This window comes from Suncus etruscus, chromosome 10 (genome assembly GCF_024139225.1).
Source record: "Suncus etruscus isolate mSunEtr1 chromosome 10, mSunEtr1.pri.cur, whole genome shotgun sequence".
Lineage (NCBI taxonomy): Eukaryota > Metazoa > Chordata > Mammalia > Eulipotyphla > Soricidae > Suncus > Suncus etruscus.
The window spans coordinates 95,084,188-95,102,850 of record NC_064857.1 but is presented as its reverse complement, the minus strand read 5'-3'; the positions used below and the strand labels follow the sequence as shown (position 1 = coordinate 95,102,850).

The 18,663-nt window shown below is 39.6% G+C and overlaps 1 protein-coding gene across 1 annotated transcript in view; it reads left to right on the top strand.

Annotated features, from left to right (window-relative positions):
* Positions 1–18,663, top strand: part of TRPM7 (transient receptor potential cation channel subfamily M member 7) — a 125,283-nt gene that overhangs the window by 30,764 nt on the left and 75,856 nt on the right. Inside the window, exons 3-11 of the mRNA XM_049781432.1 lie at positions 1,471–1,509; positions 1,761–1,956; positions 5,112–5,325; positions 6,359–6,483; positions 7,475–7,646; positions 9,923–10,097; positions 12,454–12,577; positions 13,274–13,346; positions 16,171–16,271. Of these exons, the coding sequence (XP_049637389.1) occupies positions 1,471–1,509; positions 1,761–1,956; positions 5,112–5,325; positions 6,359–6,483; positions 7,475–7,646; positions 9,923–10,097; positions 12,454–12,577; positions 13,274–13,346; positions 16,171–16,271 (1,219 nt within the window). The remainder of the gene's footprint in view (positions 1–1,470; positions 1,510–1,760; positions 1,957–5,111; positions 5,326–6,358; positions 6,484–7,474; positions 7,647–9,922; positions 10,098–12,453; positions 12,578–13,273; positions 13,347–16,170; positions 16,272–18,663) is intronic.

Sequence of the window (18,663 nt, the reverse complement as noted above, 5' to 3'; positions counted from 1 at the left end):
TACAGAACTATGAGTTGGAACATGATCTGTGATTGATTCAAAGGTAAAGATTTAAGTTTTTTTTGTTTTGTTTTTTGTTTTTTGGGCCACACCCATTTGACGCTCAGGGGTTACTGCTGGCTATGCACTCAGAAATCGCCCCTGGCTTGGGGGGACCATATGGGACACCGGGGATCGAACTGCGGTCCGTCCTATGCTAGCGCTTGCAAGGCAGACACCTTACCTCTAGCGCCACCTTCCCGGCCCCAAGATTTAAGTTTTAATTTTGATGTTTTTAGTTTCAGATAAGAGAAATATGTATATTGTTATGTGTATTTTTTTATTTTTTAAATTAAAATATAATTTTGTTAGGGGCAGGAGCATAGTGGTAGGTTGTTTGCCTTGCACAAGGCTGACCCAGGACAGACCTGAGTTCCATCCATGGTGTCCCATATGGTCCCCCGAGTCTGGAGCAATTTCTAAGCGCAGAGCTAGGAGTAATCCCTGCTGTGAGGAATTAGCTCAAAAAACTGAAACATGGGGCCGGAGAGATAGCGTGGAGGTAGGGCGTTTGCCTTGCATGCAGAAGGACAGTTGTTTGAATCCCGGCATCCCATATGGTCCCCCGAGCCTGCCAGGAGCAATTTCTGAGATTTCTGAGTTTAGAGCCAGGAATAACCCCTGAGCGCTGCCGGGTGTGGCCCCAAAACAAAGAAACAAAAACCAACAAAAAAAAAAAGAGAGAAACACATGCTTTGCATATGGGAATCCTAGGTTCAGTTTTTAGCACTTTATGGTCTCTTAACACAAAGAGACCGTATGGTCTCTCGCACAGTTTGTGTGACCCCCAGAACAAAAATTAAGTTTTAAAAGCTTTATTTCTTTTATACTTACACATTGATTTTATTATTTTTTTTGAGGGGGGGATGAGAGAGAGGAGGGGTAGTGGGAGAGGAGGGAGAGAAAGAGGGAGAAAGGAGTGAGAGGAAGGAGAGAGAGGGAGAAAGAAAGGAGAGGGAGGGAGAGAGTGGGAGAGGGAAAGCCAGGAAAGGAGAGAGAAAGGAGTAAAGCAGAGGATGGAAGAGAGAAGGAGAAGGGGAGGGAGAGGGAAAGGAGTGAGAGGAAGGAGAGAGAGGGAGCGAGAAAGGAGAAGGAGGGAGAGAGGGGGGAGAGGGAAAACAGGAAAGTAGAGAGAAAGGAGTAAGGGAGAGGGAGGGAGAGAAGGGAGAAGAGGAGGGAAAGGGAAAAGAGAAAGGAGTGAGAGGGAGGGAGAGGGGGAAATAAAGGGAAAGGAAGAGAGAAAGGGAGAGGGATAGGGAGAAAGGGAAGAAGGAAGGGAGAGGGACATGCAGAAAGGGAAGAAGAGAGGGGGAAGGAAAGGGAGGGAGAGGGAGAAGGAGGGAAAGAGGGGAGAGCACACATTGATTTTATATATAAAATTTTAAACTAAAACTTTTCTCTAAAATTTCACCTTTTATGCCAATTTTATAGATGCCTTCCAGGATGTCAGATTTGTCAGCAGCTTGTCAGGTAAGTTTAGTAACATAGTTATGTTGCATAGATTTTTTTTTTTTATTATTATTTATTTTTGTTGTTGTTGTTGCTTAGATTTAAAAAAAATTTAGTTCAGACAGGCAGACAGACAGATAGGTTGGTTTTCTAGTTTAGTTACCAGTGTAGTCTGAGAATGTTATGTGATTTCCATCAATTTTTAATTTTGTGAGAGTTTTTATTTGTCTAAATTTTTAAATGCCTTTTGAAACTTACTCTTTTTTCGTTAGGTGTTTTTGTGGTCGCTTAGTCAAGCAGCATGCTTGTTTTACTGCAAGTCTTGCCATGAAATACTCAGATGTGAAATTGGGTGATCATCTTAATCAGATAGAAGAGTGGTCTGTGGAAAAGCATACAGAACTGAGTCCAACAGATGCTTATGGAATCATAAATTTTCAAGGGGGTTCTCATTCTTACAGAGCAAAGGTATGTGCCTTTTTTTTTTTTTTACTACTAGCATATGCATTATATGTCAGTTTATATAAACTGTCTCAGAAAATAAGTCTCTTATTTATCTTTTAATATTTTAGCACATACAAATGTTTGTATAATTATGGAATCTTAGTTGAATTTTTGATGGTTATCAAGTGTTATTTATCATTTTATTTGACAAAATATACTTTTTCCTCTAGTCAGTATGGCTGAGCTTTCTTTCTTTCTTTTTACTTTTTACCTTTTCTTTTCCTAGTGAAAAATTTTTTTAAGTATGATGATTTTTTTAAGTCTACTGTCTTTTTTGGTTTCCATTTCTTATTTTAATTTTTTCCTTGTTAGCATGTAATCTATATTCTTTTTCTATTCATCAGAATTGTCTTAGAATAGACATTAAATTCCATTTGATTTGTTAGTTATGGAAAAGTACCTTCCCTACTTGCTGGGCAACAAAAAAACCGTTAGCAGCCTGTAACTATGTTTATAGTCCTCATGGCTATGTACTTTTGTTGGCATGGGCTTTCCCCCCCCATGATATATGCTAAGTCACCAAAGTATTGGTCTTATTCATTGGAATTTTCCAAATAGGCCAGCATTTTACCTTATGTGCTCTTTTGTCTGCCACCCCGCATGAAGGAAAAAAACAGCCAAATGGTGAATCTGTAGTGTTTCTTATTATCCTGAAATCCTGATCCCACCATCCTTGATATATTGATAGCTCTCTGGTGCCTAAAAAACAGATGTTTTTATGTACTTTCTAGGCCCTCTAGTTCTCAAGGGAAAATTATTTTTAATTTTTAGATTTTTTTTGGCAGTGCCAGGAATTGACCCCAAGTCTTGCTAAAGGCAGAACAGCCTAATTTGTTATTGTAAAAATGGAATTCCTAGAGGCTAGAGAGATAGCATGGAGGTAGGGTGTTTGCCTTGCATGCAGAAGGACAGTGGTTTGAATCCCGGCATCCCATATGGTCCCCCCAGCCTGCCAGGAACGATTTCTGAGTGTAGAGCCAGGAGTAAACCCTGAGCGCTGCTGGGTGTGACCCAAAAACAAAACAACAAACAAACAAACAAACAAAAAAGGAATTTCTAGCATATTTTTAATTTATATGTTTTTTTGGTGTGGTGCATAACTAGTGGTGCTTAGGGACTAGTATCAGCTCTGAGCTGCAAGGTTGTCCTTGGAACTCTTCCGGAGAATCTGTGGTACCAGGAATCAAACTTAGGTCTCCTTCATACAGAGCATGCCCTCAGCCCACTAGCATTTTATTTATTTATTATTTATTTTTATTTTTTTTTACTTATTTACTTTTTTTTTATTTTGGTTTTGGGGTCACACCCAGCAGCGCTCAGGGGTTCCTCCTGGCTCCACACTCAGAAATCGCTCCTGGCAGGCTCGGGGGACCACATGGGATGCCGGGATTCAAATCACCATCCTTCTGCATGCAAGGCAAATGCCTTACCTCTATGCTATCCGGGCCCCATCTAGCATTTTTTTTTTTTAACTATAGCTTTAGACTTTTTTTTTTTTTTTTTTTTTTTTTTTTTTGTGGTTTTTGGGTCACACCCGGCAGTGCTCAGGGGTTACTCCTGGCTCCATGCTCAGAAATTGCTCCTGGCAGGCACGGGGGACCATATGGGACGCTGGGATTCGAACCGATGACCTCTTGCATGAAAGGCAAACGCCTTACCTCCATGCTATCTCTCCAGCCCCTTTAGACTTATTTTTTATTTATTTATTTATTTTTGGTTTTTGGGCCACACCCGGTTATGCTCAGGGTTTACTCCTGGCTATGCGCTCAGAAGTTGCTCCTGGCTTGGGGGACCATATGGGATGCCGGGGGATCGAACCACGGTTCGTCCAAGGCTAGCGCAGGCAAGGCAGGCACCTTACCTCTAGCGCCACTGCCCGGACCTCGCTTTAGACTTTTTTTTAACAGTACCGTACCATATGTGCCAAAGCATAATAATGAATTAAGGGATCAGAACATGACTCAAGTGGGGACCTCACACTCCCTGAGCACTTGAGAAGGTGATTGCAGGCCCAAGCACCTCCTTATGTGATCCTGCACACTTTAAAAAAAGACAGAAAACTAATACAGATAGATTTAGTACAGAACAAATAACTTTGCAAAATAATCTCCCTATTTAAATTTTTCCCTTTTTATGGTGCTGGGGATCCAGCCCAAGGACTTTCTTTACTCATGTAAGGTACAAACATTTTTTAGCAACACTGGAGTTTTATTTGTTTTATTGGATTTTGATATTTGGGGGTTTGATATTTTGGGGTATATTAAGCCATTTTTATTGATGTTTGATCTCTGTTTGTAAAGGAATGGACAGCACATTGTTTTGCAAAGAACCTTTCTTGAAGATGATTAAAAATATTCTTCCAACATCTGAATATTTCAGATTTCTTATGAGCTAATTCATATATGTGCTTTAGACAAAGAGAATGAATTAAAGTTATAGCAAGTAAGTTTTATGATATCACTTAACAGAAAGATAATTTTTTAAAAATCTTTCAAGCCAGAGGAAGTTATTTCACAGATGTGACTGCTTATTTTTTTAAAAATGGTTTTTTTAAATTAAACCATTAAATCCATTTGAACATTTAAAATGTTAATTAAAATTTTTGGTAACTTCTCAGTAATTTAATTTATGGATCACATCAGTAATTCTAGTGAAAGAAATGGTTGTCCATATGAAAAATATCTTCGTTATTTGCTAGTCACGATTTTGTTATGATGGACTGGATCACTGACTAAACTTTTGAAAAGATAATTCCATATTTCTATTTTAATAGCAAGAGTTATAGAAACCGTCATTTTTTTCCCACCATTTTCTCTTTTTTTCCTTTTCATTCTGACAGCCTTATTCTCACTGCTTAACTCATAGTTATATAAGGCAATAAATTTTTAAGCTTGATAAGTAGTAATTTTAATACAATGAAAAAGAATAGCAGTTTGTGTCTTAAAAAATAAAGTTAAGAGTATCACTACTTCTGTTTTATAGAATCAGTTTCAAACTAATCAATTGTTGCTATGTAAATGCATTGGAACTAGCCTATGAAATTTATTTAATGATTGAATCAAATGAAGTTACATAATATTGTGCTAAGAAATGTTGACCTTTTAAAAATCTTTTTTTAGTATGTGAGATTATCATATGACACCAAACCCGAAGTCATTCTGCAACTTCTGCTTAAAGAATGGCAAATGGAATTACCCAAATTAGTTATCTCTGTACATGGGGGCATGCAGAAATTTGAGTTACATCCACGAATCAAGCAATTGCTTGGGAAGGGGCTTATCAAAGCTGCAGTTACAACTGGAGCCTGGATTTTAACTGGAGGTGTAAATACAGGTAATGTCACAGAATCATATCAATTTTTATTTAGTGGTGCCCAGGGATTATTTCCAGTGGGCTTTGGGCATCATATAGGATGCCAGTGATCAAATCTGGATCAGCTGTATGCAAGACCAGCTCCTTACATGCTGTACAATTTTTCCGATCCCTGGTCTTACTTCCTGGCCATAATGCTTGCACATCCTTTAGTTGCTATGCTCACCATGGGTTGTATGCACCCTTTTGTGTTGTGTACAGGTAGTGGTACAGCCGGAAATTGATGTACTGGGGGATCGCAGGTTTAGACTTTAAAGTTCCCAGGATAATGCTTGGTGTGTGTGGGACAAAGGATATTTAAACTCATGCCTAAAGAGTATTGTTTGATTCTTGCTATTCCTGCATACAATATTTTTTTTTGTTTTTTCAGGCCACACCTGTTTGATGCTCAGGGGTTACTCCTGGCTAAGTGCTCAGAAATTGCCCCTGGCTTGGGGGGACCATATGGGATGCTGGGGGATTGAACAGCGGTCCTTCCTTGGCTAGTGCTTGCAAGGCAAACAGACACCTTACCTCTAGCGCCACCTCGCCAGCCCCTGATTCTTGCTATTCCTATGGATTTGGGGAGGGTTAACAAAACACTTCATCACAAGTGTAGTGAAGAGTTACATTTACTTTTATGTTTTGTTTTCTGCTTTTATTTTGAATAACTTTATCATGCTTGTATGTATATATTCTTTGCTGATGCTTCTGAGCATTACTCATTTCTTTTAAAATGATACAGAGAAGTAACCCCTAAAATATAGTTACTTAAATAAAGATTGTAAGAAAGGATTTGTTTTACCAGCATAGCATAAACTAGTTTACTGTATCTTTCATGCAGTGAGATTTTTTTTTCTCTCCACTGTAATATTCTTGTAAGTTTGCCTTGTTACTTTGGATTTTCTATATGCAGAGAAAAATATCACAAGTTGCAGTGTTACAGATTGATCAGAGAATTATTTTAAACAACGAAAACCTTTAAAATAAAGTGAATTAAATTTTATATAAACAGGTGTGGCAAAACATGTTGGTGACGCCCTCAAAGAACACGCCTCCAGGTTCTCCCGAAAGATTTGCACGATCGGAATTGCTCCCTGGGGAGTGATTGAAAACAGAAATGATCTTGTTGGAAAAGATGTGAGAATTCTTTTTAAATTTTCTTAGTATTTGGATTTAGGTATAAACAAAATTACATTTCAAATAGTGTCAATCAGCTTAAATTATTCATGATCATACCATGCTAAATTTCAGGTTCTATTTTCTTGAGTTGCTGTTTTCCTGACCATTCGAAAGGGCTATTTATTAGATTTTGGACTTACTCCTGGTTCTACACTCAGGAAAAACTTTTGGTGGTACTCGGGGGGCCATATGGGATACCAGGGATTGAATACAGGTTGACTATTTTCAAGGCAAACATCCTACTCACTCTACTATCACTTCAGCCCAGAAAGGGCTTTCAAAAATGTTTTCATAGGGACCGGAGAGATAGCACAGCGATAAGGCGTTTTGCCTTGCATGTGGCAGACCCAGAACAGATGGTGGTTCAATTTCCAGCATCCCATATGGTCCCCCCGATCCTGCCAGGAGCTATTTCTGAGTGTAGAGGTAGGAGTAACCCCAGAGCCCCACTGGGTGACCCAATCCCCCCCCCCCCCAAAAAAAAAGGAAATGTTTTTATAGATTAAAAAAAAATATGTTGGAGCCAGAGTGATAGTACAACTAGTAGGGTATTTGTCTTGCAAACTTGGGTTTTGATCCCTGGCATCCATATGGTTTCCTGAAACCAAGTGATTTCTTATTGTCCAAGAGTGATTTCTAGTACAGAGCCAAGAGTAACCCATGAATACTGCCAGGCCCCAAAACAAATAAAAATAACTTACTGCTTCTTCACATTATTTGCTTATTTTTTGTATACAATAATCAAATATATTCTTCAGTAAAGGTCAAAATAATTGTATGTTAATGCATTATTAGTAAATTTTTAGATGCTTATAAGCTTGTTTTAGTTAAACTAAGAAATTTATCCCTTTATTCTATACTTTAAAAATTGTAGATTATTTCAAAGTTTACTTTTACTTTACATTCTATTTATTTTTGCCCACTAACTGTTACATTTACTATTGTTTAGGTGGTTGCTCCTTATCAAACTTTATTGAACCCTCTGAGTAAATTGAATGTTTTGAATAATCTACATTCCCATTTCATATTGGTGGATGATGGCACTGTTGGAAAGTATGGGGCAGAAGTCAAACTGAGAAGAGAACTTGAGAAAACTATTAATCAACAGAGAATTCATGCTAGTAAGAGGATTTATAAATTTTGTTCTTGAGATTATTCTGGGGTTATATTAATTGCTTGCAACATTCTAAAAAGCTAGAATGTCCTGCTCTTTATTTTCAAGGACACAGCATATGAAACTGTCCACAAATGATCCTAACAATACAGATAAATAAGAAGGCCTGGGAAATAAGATTTAAGGCCAAATAGAGTGCTCAAATATTAAGGCCAAAACCACATAGGTTCATTGGAATCTGTTGTTATTGCAACCTCTTATTAGACCAGTTAATCAGAAAATTATAAATGTTGTGTTATGTTTATATAAAAGACTTAGAAATTCATGTTTGAAACCTATAAAGAGAAACTTTGTTTTTGGTTCAAACGTGGCAGTCTGGGCTCATACCTAGTGTGACTTGGGACTATTTGGGATTCTGGGGATCCAATCCATGTCAGCCATCTGCAAGGCAAGTCCTTTAGCCACTGTTACATCTCTTGCCCTGGGAACCTTTATTTTAAAATAAAATGAGCTTGCTTAAAATTTATAACAAGAGGGACCAGAGAGAGCATGGAGATAAGGTGTTTGCCTTGCTTGCAGAAGGTCGGTGGTTCAAATCCCGGCATCCCATGTGGTCCCCTGAGTCTGCCAGGAGCGATTTCTGAGCCTGGAGCCAGGAGTGACCCCGGAGCGCTGCGGGGTGTGACCCAAAAAAACAAAACAACAAAAAAAAAGAAGTGTAACAAGAGTAGGCATCACTTTCTTGACACTGGTTCTATTTCCCAACCAATGCTCAAACTTTCTGGAATTCAACATGGTAGATTTTTATCAAAAGAAGAAGTTTTGGGGCCGGAGAGATAGCATAGTGGTAGGGCATTTGCCTTGCAAGCGCTGACCCAGGACTGGCATTGGTTCAAATCCTGGCATCCCATATCCCCATTTACCCCACCCCCGTGCCTGCCAGGGGTGATTTTTGAGCGCAGAACCAGGAGTAACCTCTGAGTGCCGCCGGATGTGGCCCAAAAATCAAAAAATGAAAAAAAGATAAAAAAAGTTTTGTGATAGTAAAATATCCAAGAAGGTGAGATTTATGACAAAGTGAAATAGAGGCACAAAATTTTATGACAGTGCTCTGATTATGGTGCAGTGCTTAAATTGAATCTGGATCTTTTTTGTGCTTGGTTCACATTATTCGTGAATGCTCTCTTTTGGGTGGATAGGGTCAGTGGTTTGAACCAAGCATAGCCGTGCTCTGGGCATTCTCTGACTTTTTGCTCAGTAGTCACTCCCATCAGTTCTTGGGGGACCATATGCAGTATCAGTGATTGAACCAGGGTTCAGTCATGTGTACAGCAAGGACTTTAACTCCTGCAGTGTATTTCTGACCCTACATCTAGCTTTTGGGGGCTATCTCCCCCAGTTCAAAAATTATGCTTCGCTCCTGGCATGGGGGAACCATATGGGACGCTGGAGGATCGAATGTCCTGGGTCAGCTGCATGCAAGGCAAATGCCCTACCGCTGCACCATCTCTCCAGCCCCTCAGTTATATAGTCTTTAAGAAACATAATTTTTACTGACTATATACATTCTGTCAAATGTCTAATTATATATGGGTTTCTTAAATTTTTTGATTTGGGGACATATCTAGGTATGCTCGAGTTACTCCCAACTCTGTGATTGACATTATTATTCCTTTTTTGTGCTCTGGTACTTGGGCAGTGCCATCAATTAAACCCAGACTCTGCTCACAAACCTAGACTCAGCCCTTTTGAGTTCTTTTTCTAATGCCTAGATTTCCTAATATTTTTAATTTAGCCAAGACTTTAAGTAAATGGAAGATAATTATTCATTATTTTATTTATGGCAGACCAATATTATAGTGAATACTTCAAAGGAAGTCAACAGTCTTCTAAGAAATGATTATGTTTTAGATGACGGTGAGATAACTAGTACAGGGATTAAGGTACGTGCCTTGTGTGCTGCCAGAACCCGACTCATCTTCTGCATATAAGTCAGTAGAACTTTTGAGGTTCCAGAGAATTACTGGGTATGCCCAGATAATCTACAGCATCAGTTGTTTGAGCACTCTGTATCCCACTCTATCCCCATGTCCTTATTTTGGATCAGTGTACCAGATGCCTGAGAATTGCTGGTATTGGCACCAGGGGCATGGTGAGCATCACTTGAGATCCTCTTCCCTCCTATCCCCAAAGAAAAGTTATGTTTTGGCCTTCATTGGTTTCTTTAATTGAGTAAAAGCACAAACTTTTCCATTTTGCTTAATATCTTAACCTTTTTTGTAGGAATTGGTCAAGGCGTTCCTGTTGTGGCACTTATATTCGAAGGTGGGCCAAATGTTATTCTCACAGTTCTAGAATACCTTCAGGAAAGTCCTCCTGTTCCCGTTGTTATTTGTGAAGGAACTGGGAGAGCTGCAGATCTGCTAGCATATATTCATAAGCAGACAGAAGAAGGAGGGTAAGTGCCTGATTACAACACAAGTAAACTGGAAAGACATCAGACTTATGAAGATTAATTTGGTTGTTTTTAAGACAATAAAATTTCAGTTTTAGACACTACCTTACTATGGCTTGAGGAAATGACGGTTACATCATTAAACTGAGTTAAAATAGAGTAGCAATTATTTTTGTTGTTTTTCTTTTGTTTTTGGGTCACACCTGGCAGCGCTCAGGGATTACTCCAGGCTTTACACTCAGAAATCACACCTGGCAGGCTCGGGATCATATGTGATACTGGGATTTGAACCACCGTCCTTCTGCATGCAAGGCAGTGCCCTACCTCCATGCAATCTGTCCAATCCCTAGAGTAGCAATTTTTGAGGGTAGTTTTGCAAAGTTAGTCTTGCATTTGGAGGCACAGTAGTCTTGTTTCTGTGTGCATGTGCTGGTGTGAATCAGCATGTATAAAGTTACACAAATTGTGTGTAATAGTAAAAGATTAAAAACAAAATAGAGGGCCTGGAAGGTGGCGCTAGAGGTAAGGTGTCTGCCTTGCAAGCCCTAGCGTAGGACGGACCACGGTTCGATCCCCCGGCGTCCCATATGGTCTCTCCAAGCCAGGGGCAATTTCTGAGCGCATAGCCAGGAGTAACCCCTGAGCATCAAATGGGTGTGCTCCCCCCAAAAAAAAAACAAAAAACAAAATAGAACTTGGGGACTGGAGAGATAGCGTGGAGGCAGGGCATTTGCCTTGCATGCAGAAGGACGGTGGTTCGAATCCTGGCATCCCATATGGTCCCCCATGCCTGCCACGAACGATTTCTGAGCATAGAGCCTGGAGTAACCCCTGAGCGCTGCCAGGGGTGACCCAAAAACAAAAATAAAAACAAACAAAAAAAGGGAACATTTATCAAAAAGACTAAACTGGTATGTTTGTATAGTGGAATCATTTGTGGCTATGTAAGATTGATATCTGTATACTCAACTTGGAAAGATAATCAAAATACATAGAAAAAGGATGATGAAAATATAGTATATATATAGTGTTACCTTCTATATAGAAAGAAAGGAGTGGGAATATAATATATTGAAAAGTTAAATAAAATAAGGTTTTCTGGAGGTGAAGTAGAATCTGGCAGATAGAAAACAGAAAGAGGGCCAGAGAGATAGTTTTGCCTGCATGCGACTGACCAAAGATGTACCCAAGTTCGACCCCTGACATCCCATATGGTCCTCCAAGCCTGCCAGGAGCGATTTCTGAGTGCAGATCCAGGAGTAACTAATCCCTGAATGCTGCCAGATGTGGCCCAAAAGCCCCCCAAAAAATTAAGTATGAAGGAGACATTGACTATGTTTTTATTTGCATGTTTTATATTTGAGCCATATCAATAGTCTTCCTGAAAAAAGTAAATTAAAATCTTTATATGCTAGTATTTAAGACATGTTTGCAAAACACTAATTTATATTGCCATAATATCTTAAAGCTATCTTTATATGATTTTTTTTTTTTTTTTTTGGTTTTGGGCCACACCCAGTGACACTCAGGGGTTACTCCTGGCTATGTGCTCAGAAATTGCTCATGACTTGGGAGACCATATGGGACACCAGGGATCAAATCCAGGTCCATTCTGGGCAGCCATGTGTAAAGCAAATGCCCTACCATTGTGCTTTTGCTCTGGCCCTATGTTTATACGGTTTTCAATAAAACATAAGTACTTGTCTAGGGATGTGGCTCCAGGGGTAGAGTACATGTGAAGCTTTGGTTCAGAACCTGGAATACATGATTGTCAGATGTAGCCCTCTAGGCTTTTGAGCCCTCACAGGAACCATACCTCCCTCAAAAATAAATAAATAAATAATAAATAAAATAAAAAAAACAAAACACCTCATCCCAGTACTTACACTGGATACTGATATATTGGATTACATGTCTTAATCTACTTTTTTTTTTGAGGGGAAAGCAATATTCAGCAGTACTCAGGGCTTATTACTGATTCTGAGCTCAAAAATCACCCCTGGAACCATATGAGATGCAGGGATTGAACCTGAGATGGCCATACATACTAAAATGCCTTGCATACTGTACTATCTCCAACCCCTTGTAAGCCAGAATTAAAAATATTTTATTATACCATCGTACCAGAGATATAGTATGCAGGTAGGGGATTGGAATATGTATATTGTTACATATAACTATATAAAATTAATCAAAGAAAAAGCACTCTTCCATTTTTTCCATTGTATGTATAATGGCTCTTTCATAAGAAAGTTTCATCTAACATCTCTAAAGATCTATGGATCCACATGTACTTCAAATTAGATTATTCAAAAAGTACAAATTGAAATCTGTAACTCAATGTTTCTTCATATTCCAGGAATCTTCCTGATGCAGCTGAGCCTGATATTATTTCAACCATCAAAAAAACATTTAACTTTGGCCAGAGTGAAGCAATTCATTTATTTCAAACATTAATGGAGTGCATGAAAAGAAAAGAACTTGTAAGTCATCTCAACAAAATAACCCTTTTTTCATTTTTTTATGATGCAGACTAACTTTTTGTTTATTGGGCCATTCCTAAGTGCTAAGGGACTGTTCCTGGCATTGCACTTGGGGTGGTGCCTGAGGGCCCCCAGGACCACACCCAGCTGTACTCAAGAATCTTTAGGGCTGCACACATTGATGCTAAAAGGATCATGTTTTTCTGAGAATCGAGCTTCTTTGACTCTGTTCTGAACTAAATACACTCTCACTCTCTCCCTCACACATCACACTTTCTTACTTTTTGCTTTATGATACTTTATGCCTTATCTTTTAAAATAAGAAGTGAGGCTTCAAAAATAGCTCAAAGAACCACAGTAGGGGCCGGTGAGGTGGCACTAGCCAAGGAAGGACCATGGTTCGATCCCCTGGAGTCCCATATAGTCCCCCAAGCCAGGGGCAATTTCTGAGCACTTAGGCAGGAGTAACCCCTGAGCATCAAATGGGTGTGGCCCCAAAAACCAAAAAAAAAAAAAGAACCAGAGTAATATTTTGCATGTAAGATCCCAGGGTTGTACAAAATGATCCCCTAAGTGCTGCTAGAATCAACTCCCGAACACCAAGCCAGATATATTAGAATTCTGAACACTTGCCACAATTGTGGCTGCCGATAAAAGAGAAAAAAATATAAAATTATAATATTCATTTTTAAATAGATCACAGTCTTCCACATTGGGTCAGATGAACAGCAAGAGATAGATGTGGCAATACTTACTGCACTGCTTAAAGGTAAGATTTTAAAACTGTTATAGTAGTTTTCATTTATGCCCTATTTATTTAGATTAGGACTCTTTAATTGGGAATACATTTTTTAATAACTTGTTACACATATAATATTGGCTTTTTTGACATTAAGTTACCTTTAATTTGTATTTCATAGAATATATTTTAGATTTATAGCAGGAATATGCCTCCAGTTGTGTTTGTTTTTACCATTATGGAAAATAAGTGTTTAACATGATGATTTTGCTCGAATGTGGAAGATGCAAAAAAGAAAAATCCAAATTTAAAGAAATCAGAAAACCTCTTAGCAAGAACAAAATGGTGCTTATCAGATGAGAAAAGGGAATAAGGATGAATATACTGAGTAAAGGAGATCAGTTAATATGGTTGATATGGATAAAAAGCTAGATTTTCCAGCTATACCACTCCTAGGGATATACCTAGGACAATGGTCGGCAACCTTTTTTTTCAACTGAGCTAAATTTCGCCAAAACCACGATTGAAATTTATTTTGAGAGCCACACAGGGCGCGCACTGACAGAGGCTAGGAGCAGAGTCCTGACTCCTGGAGCGGCCGCCCGGCACACAGAAGAGACAAATTAAAAGTGTAAAGAGCCACGTGTGGCTTGTGAGCCGCAGGTTGCTGACCACTGCCCTAGGAACACAGAAGCACAATACAAAATGCCCTCTGCATGCCTATGTTCATTGCAGCACTGTTTACAATAGCCAGAATCTGGAAACAACCCAGATGCCCTTCAACAGACGAATAGCTAAAGAAACCGTGGTACATATATACAATGTAATACTATGCAGCCATCAGGAGAGATGAAGTCATGAAATTTTTCTATACCTGAATGGACATGGAAACTTTGCTGAGTGAAATAAGTCAGAGGGAGAGAGATAAACGCAGAATAGTCTCACTCATCTGTGTGATTTAAGAAAAATAAAAGACGGGGCCGGGCGGTGGCGCTGGAGGTAAGGTGCCTGCCTTGCCTGCGCTAGCCTAGGATGGACCGCGGTTCGATCCCCCGGTGTCCCATATGGTCCCCCAAGAAGCCAGGAGCAACTTCTGAGCGCATAGCCAGGAGTAACCCCTGAGCGTCACAGGGTGTGGCCCAAAAACCAAAAAAAAAAAAAAAAAAAAAAAAAAAAGAAAAAGAAAAGACAGTATGTTTAATACCCAGAGATAATAGAGATGGTACTGTAAGGACCAGCCCATGATATGAAGCTTACCACAAAGAGTGGTGAGTGCAGTTAGAGTAATAATTACACTGACAACTGTCATTAGTTACCAATTGTCACAGTGGTAGTTAGTGAGAGAAATAGAATGCTTGGGGCCGGGCGGTGGCGCTGGAGGTAAGGTGCCTGCCTTACCTGCGCTAGCCTAGGAGACGGACCGCGGTTCGATCCCCTGGCGTCCCATATGGTCCCCCAAGCCAGGAGCAACTTCTGAGCGCATAGCCAGGAGTAACCCCTGAGCGTTACCGGGTGTGGCCCAAAAACCAAAAAAAAAAAAAAAAAAGAAATAGAATGCTTGTCTTGAATACAGGCAGGGGATAGGGGAGGAGGAAGATGGGGGACATTGGTGTGGTGGCAGGAAGGTTGTACTGGTGAAGGGGAATGTACTTTTGTGACTGAAACCCAACTACAAATGTGTTTGTAACCATGGTGCTTAAATAAAGACATTATTTTAAAAATAAGTTAAAAAATACAAATTTTGGCAAGAAACATACTACATTAGGGTAGGGTGCTTGGGTCTGTCCCGAGCACTCCCAGCCCCCTCCCTCCCAGGAGGGATCCTTGATCTCAGAGCCAGGAACAAGTCCTAAGCACAGCCAGATGTGACCCAAAAATTCACAAATAATTAAACAAGTTTTTATTTTACACTGCCAAATACTCATATGCCCTGTAGATGGTGTAAGCTTTCTAAACTATTTTGGCAGTATACCAAAAGCTTTAAAGTGTATGTCCTGCTGGGTATGTCATTTGGTGTAGAATGTCTGATTAACATGCTACAATTCCCAAGTTCTGTACACAGCACCACAAAGCCAAAAATTGGGAATGTAATTCAGTGGTAGATACTTGCATCATGTTTAAATCCCTGGCACTGCAAAAAATTTATGCATTTTTCTTCTACAAAATTACTCTAAATAAACACAAGCTAAAAATTATACTCACCAAAAAATAAATATAAGCCACTGTTTCATAAAACTAAGATATACTATTAATATGCATGACTGAGGCTATTTAGTTTGGCCCCACAGCTACTTAGTTTATAATATTGCTACCTGTATTTTTGTATGAATTTAGATTGTATTTGTTTCTGTGGATACACACAAATTTAAGGGCTGAAAGGCCTTTTTTTTTTTTTTCATAATTTAATACCTCCTCTATGGTAGAAACAAATTCTCCTTGAATTTCTTGTTCTGTATTTTCAATTATTTGCAGTAATGAGACTTTTTTCTATAGTTGAAAATTAAAAAAATTATTTATTTATTTTTTTGGTTTTTTTTGGGTCACACCCGGCAGCGCTCAGGGGTTACTCCTGGCTTTGCACTCTGAGGTCGTTCCTGGCAGGTTTGGGGACTGTATGGGATGCCCGGATTTGAACCAATGACCTTCTGCATGAAAGGCAAACGCCTTACCTCCATGCTATCTCTCCGGCCTCGAAAATTTTAAATTTTCAAACCTAGAGGGTAACCTTTCCTGAGTCAGTCTACCTTTGAAGAGTAACTGACACAAGTTGTGTGAAATAAGGAAATTTGGAAAAATTAATCATTATTCACATTTTCATGAAGACAAATGTAACTTTACTTCTTTATTGGATTAGGCACCAATGCATCTGCATTTGACCAGCTTATCCTTACATTGGCATGGGATAGAGTTGACATTGCCAAAAATCATGTATTTGTTTACGGACAGCAGTGGCTGGTATGTAAATGATTTATATGCACTATAATTGAATTAATAATAGTTAAATATTTGCTGGAATCTTGACATTTTTATCTGTATGCTGAAAGTATGGAATTTATTTAGGTAAATATATCTGGAATAGCAGCTAAATTTAGTATTTCATAAGTTATTTGCTTTCTGATAAACTTTGTTATTGGGTATGTAAATCTCTAAGAATCTTAGAACTGTAGGGGCTGTGATGGTACAGCAGGTAGGGTATTTGCCTTTCATGTGGCTGACCTGGATTCAATCCCAGACTATCTCTTAACTCCCTTTTTGGTCCCTTGAACTAGGAATGATTCCTAGTACAGAGCCAGGAGTAAGCCCTGAGAACTTCTGAGTATGACCCGAAAACTAAATAAATAAAAGGTTAGGACTATGAAGTCTGTATGTTGTTCTGGTATTCACTTTACTATGTAATACAAGTAGTATGAAGAGGCCACAGGGATAGTACAGTGAAGAGGGGTTTGCCTTGCTTGTTGCCAACTGGGTTTAATCCCCAACATCCCATGTGGTCCACGGAGTCTGCCAGGAATAGTTTCTGAACAAAGCCAGGAGTAACCCCTGAGCTTCTGGGTATGGCCCAAAAACCTTTAAAAAAAAAAAAAAGTAGCATGTTGTTGCGGGAATTCAGGCACTGCTTTTGAAAAGCAAATTAAAGTGCACAATGAGGCCAGAGCAATAGATAGCACAGCAGTAGTGAGTTTGCCTTGCATGCAGCCGACCCTGGACAGACCCAGATTTGATCCCCAACTTCCCATATGGTTCGATGAGCCTGCCAGGAGTGATTTCTTTTCTTTTCTTTTTTTTTTGTGGACACACAAAGGGAGGGAGGGAGAGAAAAGAGAGAGAAGAGACAAGTGAGAGAGAGAAAGAGAAAAGAGACTCAAGTGAGAGGAGAGAAAAGACACGAGACACAGTATGAGAGAAAAGAGACACAAGTGTGAGAGGAGAGAAAAAAGTGTGTGTGAGAGAGAGAAGAGACACAGTGAGAGAAAGAAAAGAGACACAAGTGGGGCCAGAGAGATAACATGGAGGTAAGGCATTTGCCTTGCATGCAGAAGGACGGTGGTTTGAATCCCGGCATCCCATATGGTCCCCTGATTCTGCCGGGTGTGACCCAAAAACCAAAAACAAAAAAAGACACAAGTGAGAAAGAAGAGACAAATGAGAGAGAGAGGAGAGAGAAAAGAGACCCTAAATGAAAGAGAAGAGAGAGAAAAGAGGTACAAGTGAGAGAGAAGAGGCACAAGTGAGAGAGAAAAGAGACACAAGTGAGTTAGGAGAGAGTAAAGAGACACAAGTGAGAGAGAGAGAGAAAGAGAGAGAGAGATAAGTTGCCAGGATTGATATCTGAGCACAGAACCAGGAGTAACTCCTGAGCACTGCTAGATGTGCCCCCCCTCCAAGAAAAAAGAAAGTGCATGCCATTTCTTTACTTATTTATTTTGGTTTTGGGGTCACACCTGGCAGTGCTCAGGGGTTACTCCTGACTCTGCTCAGAAATCGCTCCTGGCAGGCTTGGGGGACCATATGGGATGCTGGAATTCAAACCGTCGTCCTTCAGCATACAAGGCAAACGCCCTACCTCCATGCTCTCTTCGGCCCCTATTTTATTTTATTTTTTGCCATTTCTTTCCCTTTTTTTGGGGTGGGGGGTCACACCCAGCAGTGCTCAGAGGATACTTCTGGCTCTATGCTCAGAAATCGCCCCCGGCAGGCTCAGGGGGGACCATATGGGATGCCGGGGTTTGAACCACCATCCTTCCGCATGAAAGGCAAACGCCTTACCACTGTGCTCATTCTCTGGCCCCTATTTTTTGCCATTTCTTAGTAAACTAGAAAAGGAAAATAAACAAGTCCAAGTCTAAAATTTTAGTACTTTCTAATCTATATTTGTTGTTAAATAAGAGGGTATCCAGTTGGTCTAGTACTTGGGACATTGAGCTGGACGCCTTGTGTGTTACTAGTTATGGTAGTCCCAAAAACACCTTGTGAGAATGTTATGACCTGTATAAGACTAGAATAATAAAATAAACTTACATTTCATGAGCCAATAGAAAAAAGATTATAGTGCTTTCTGTGAACTGGAGAGGGTACAGTGGGTTGGGCACTTGCCTTGAACAGCTGATCCAATTTCAGTCCCCAGCAGCCCAAATAGCCTCACTATTATTAATCACAATTAATGTTTATGATAATTCTTATAATTGTGATAACAATCAATCATTCATTATGTATTAGTTAATCAATAATCACAAGGAGAGTGACTCCTGAATGCAGAGCCAAGAGAAAATCTGAGCACTTCTGTGTGAGCATCCCCTACTCCACCCCCACCTTCTGCCCTGAAAAGATAGTTTCTGGGCCCGGAGAG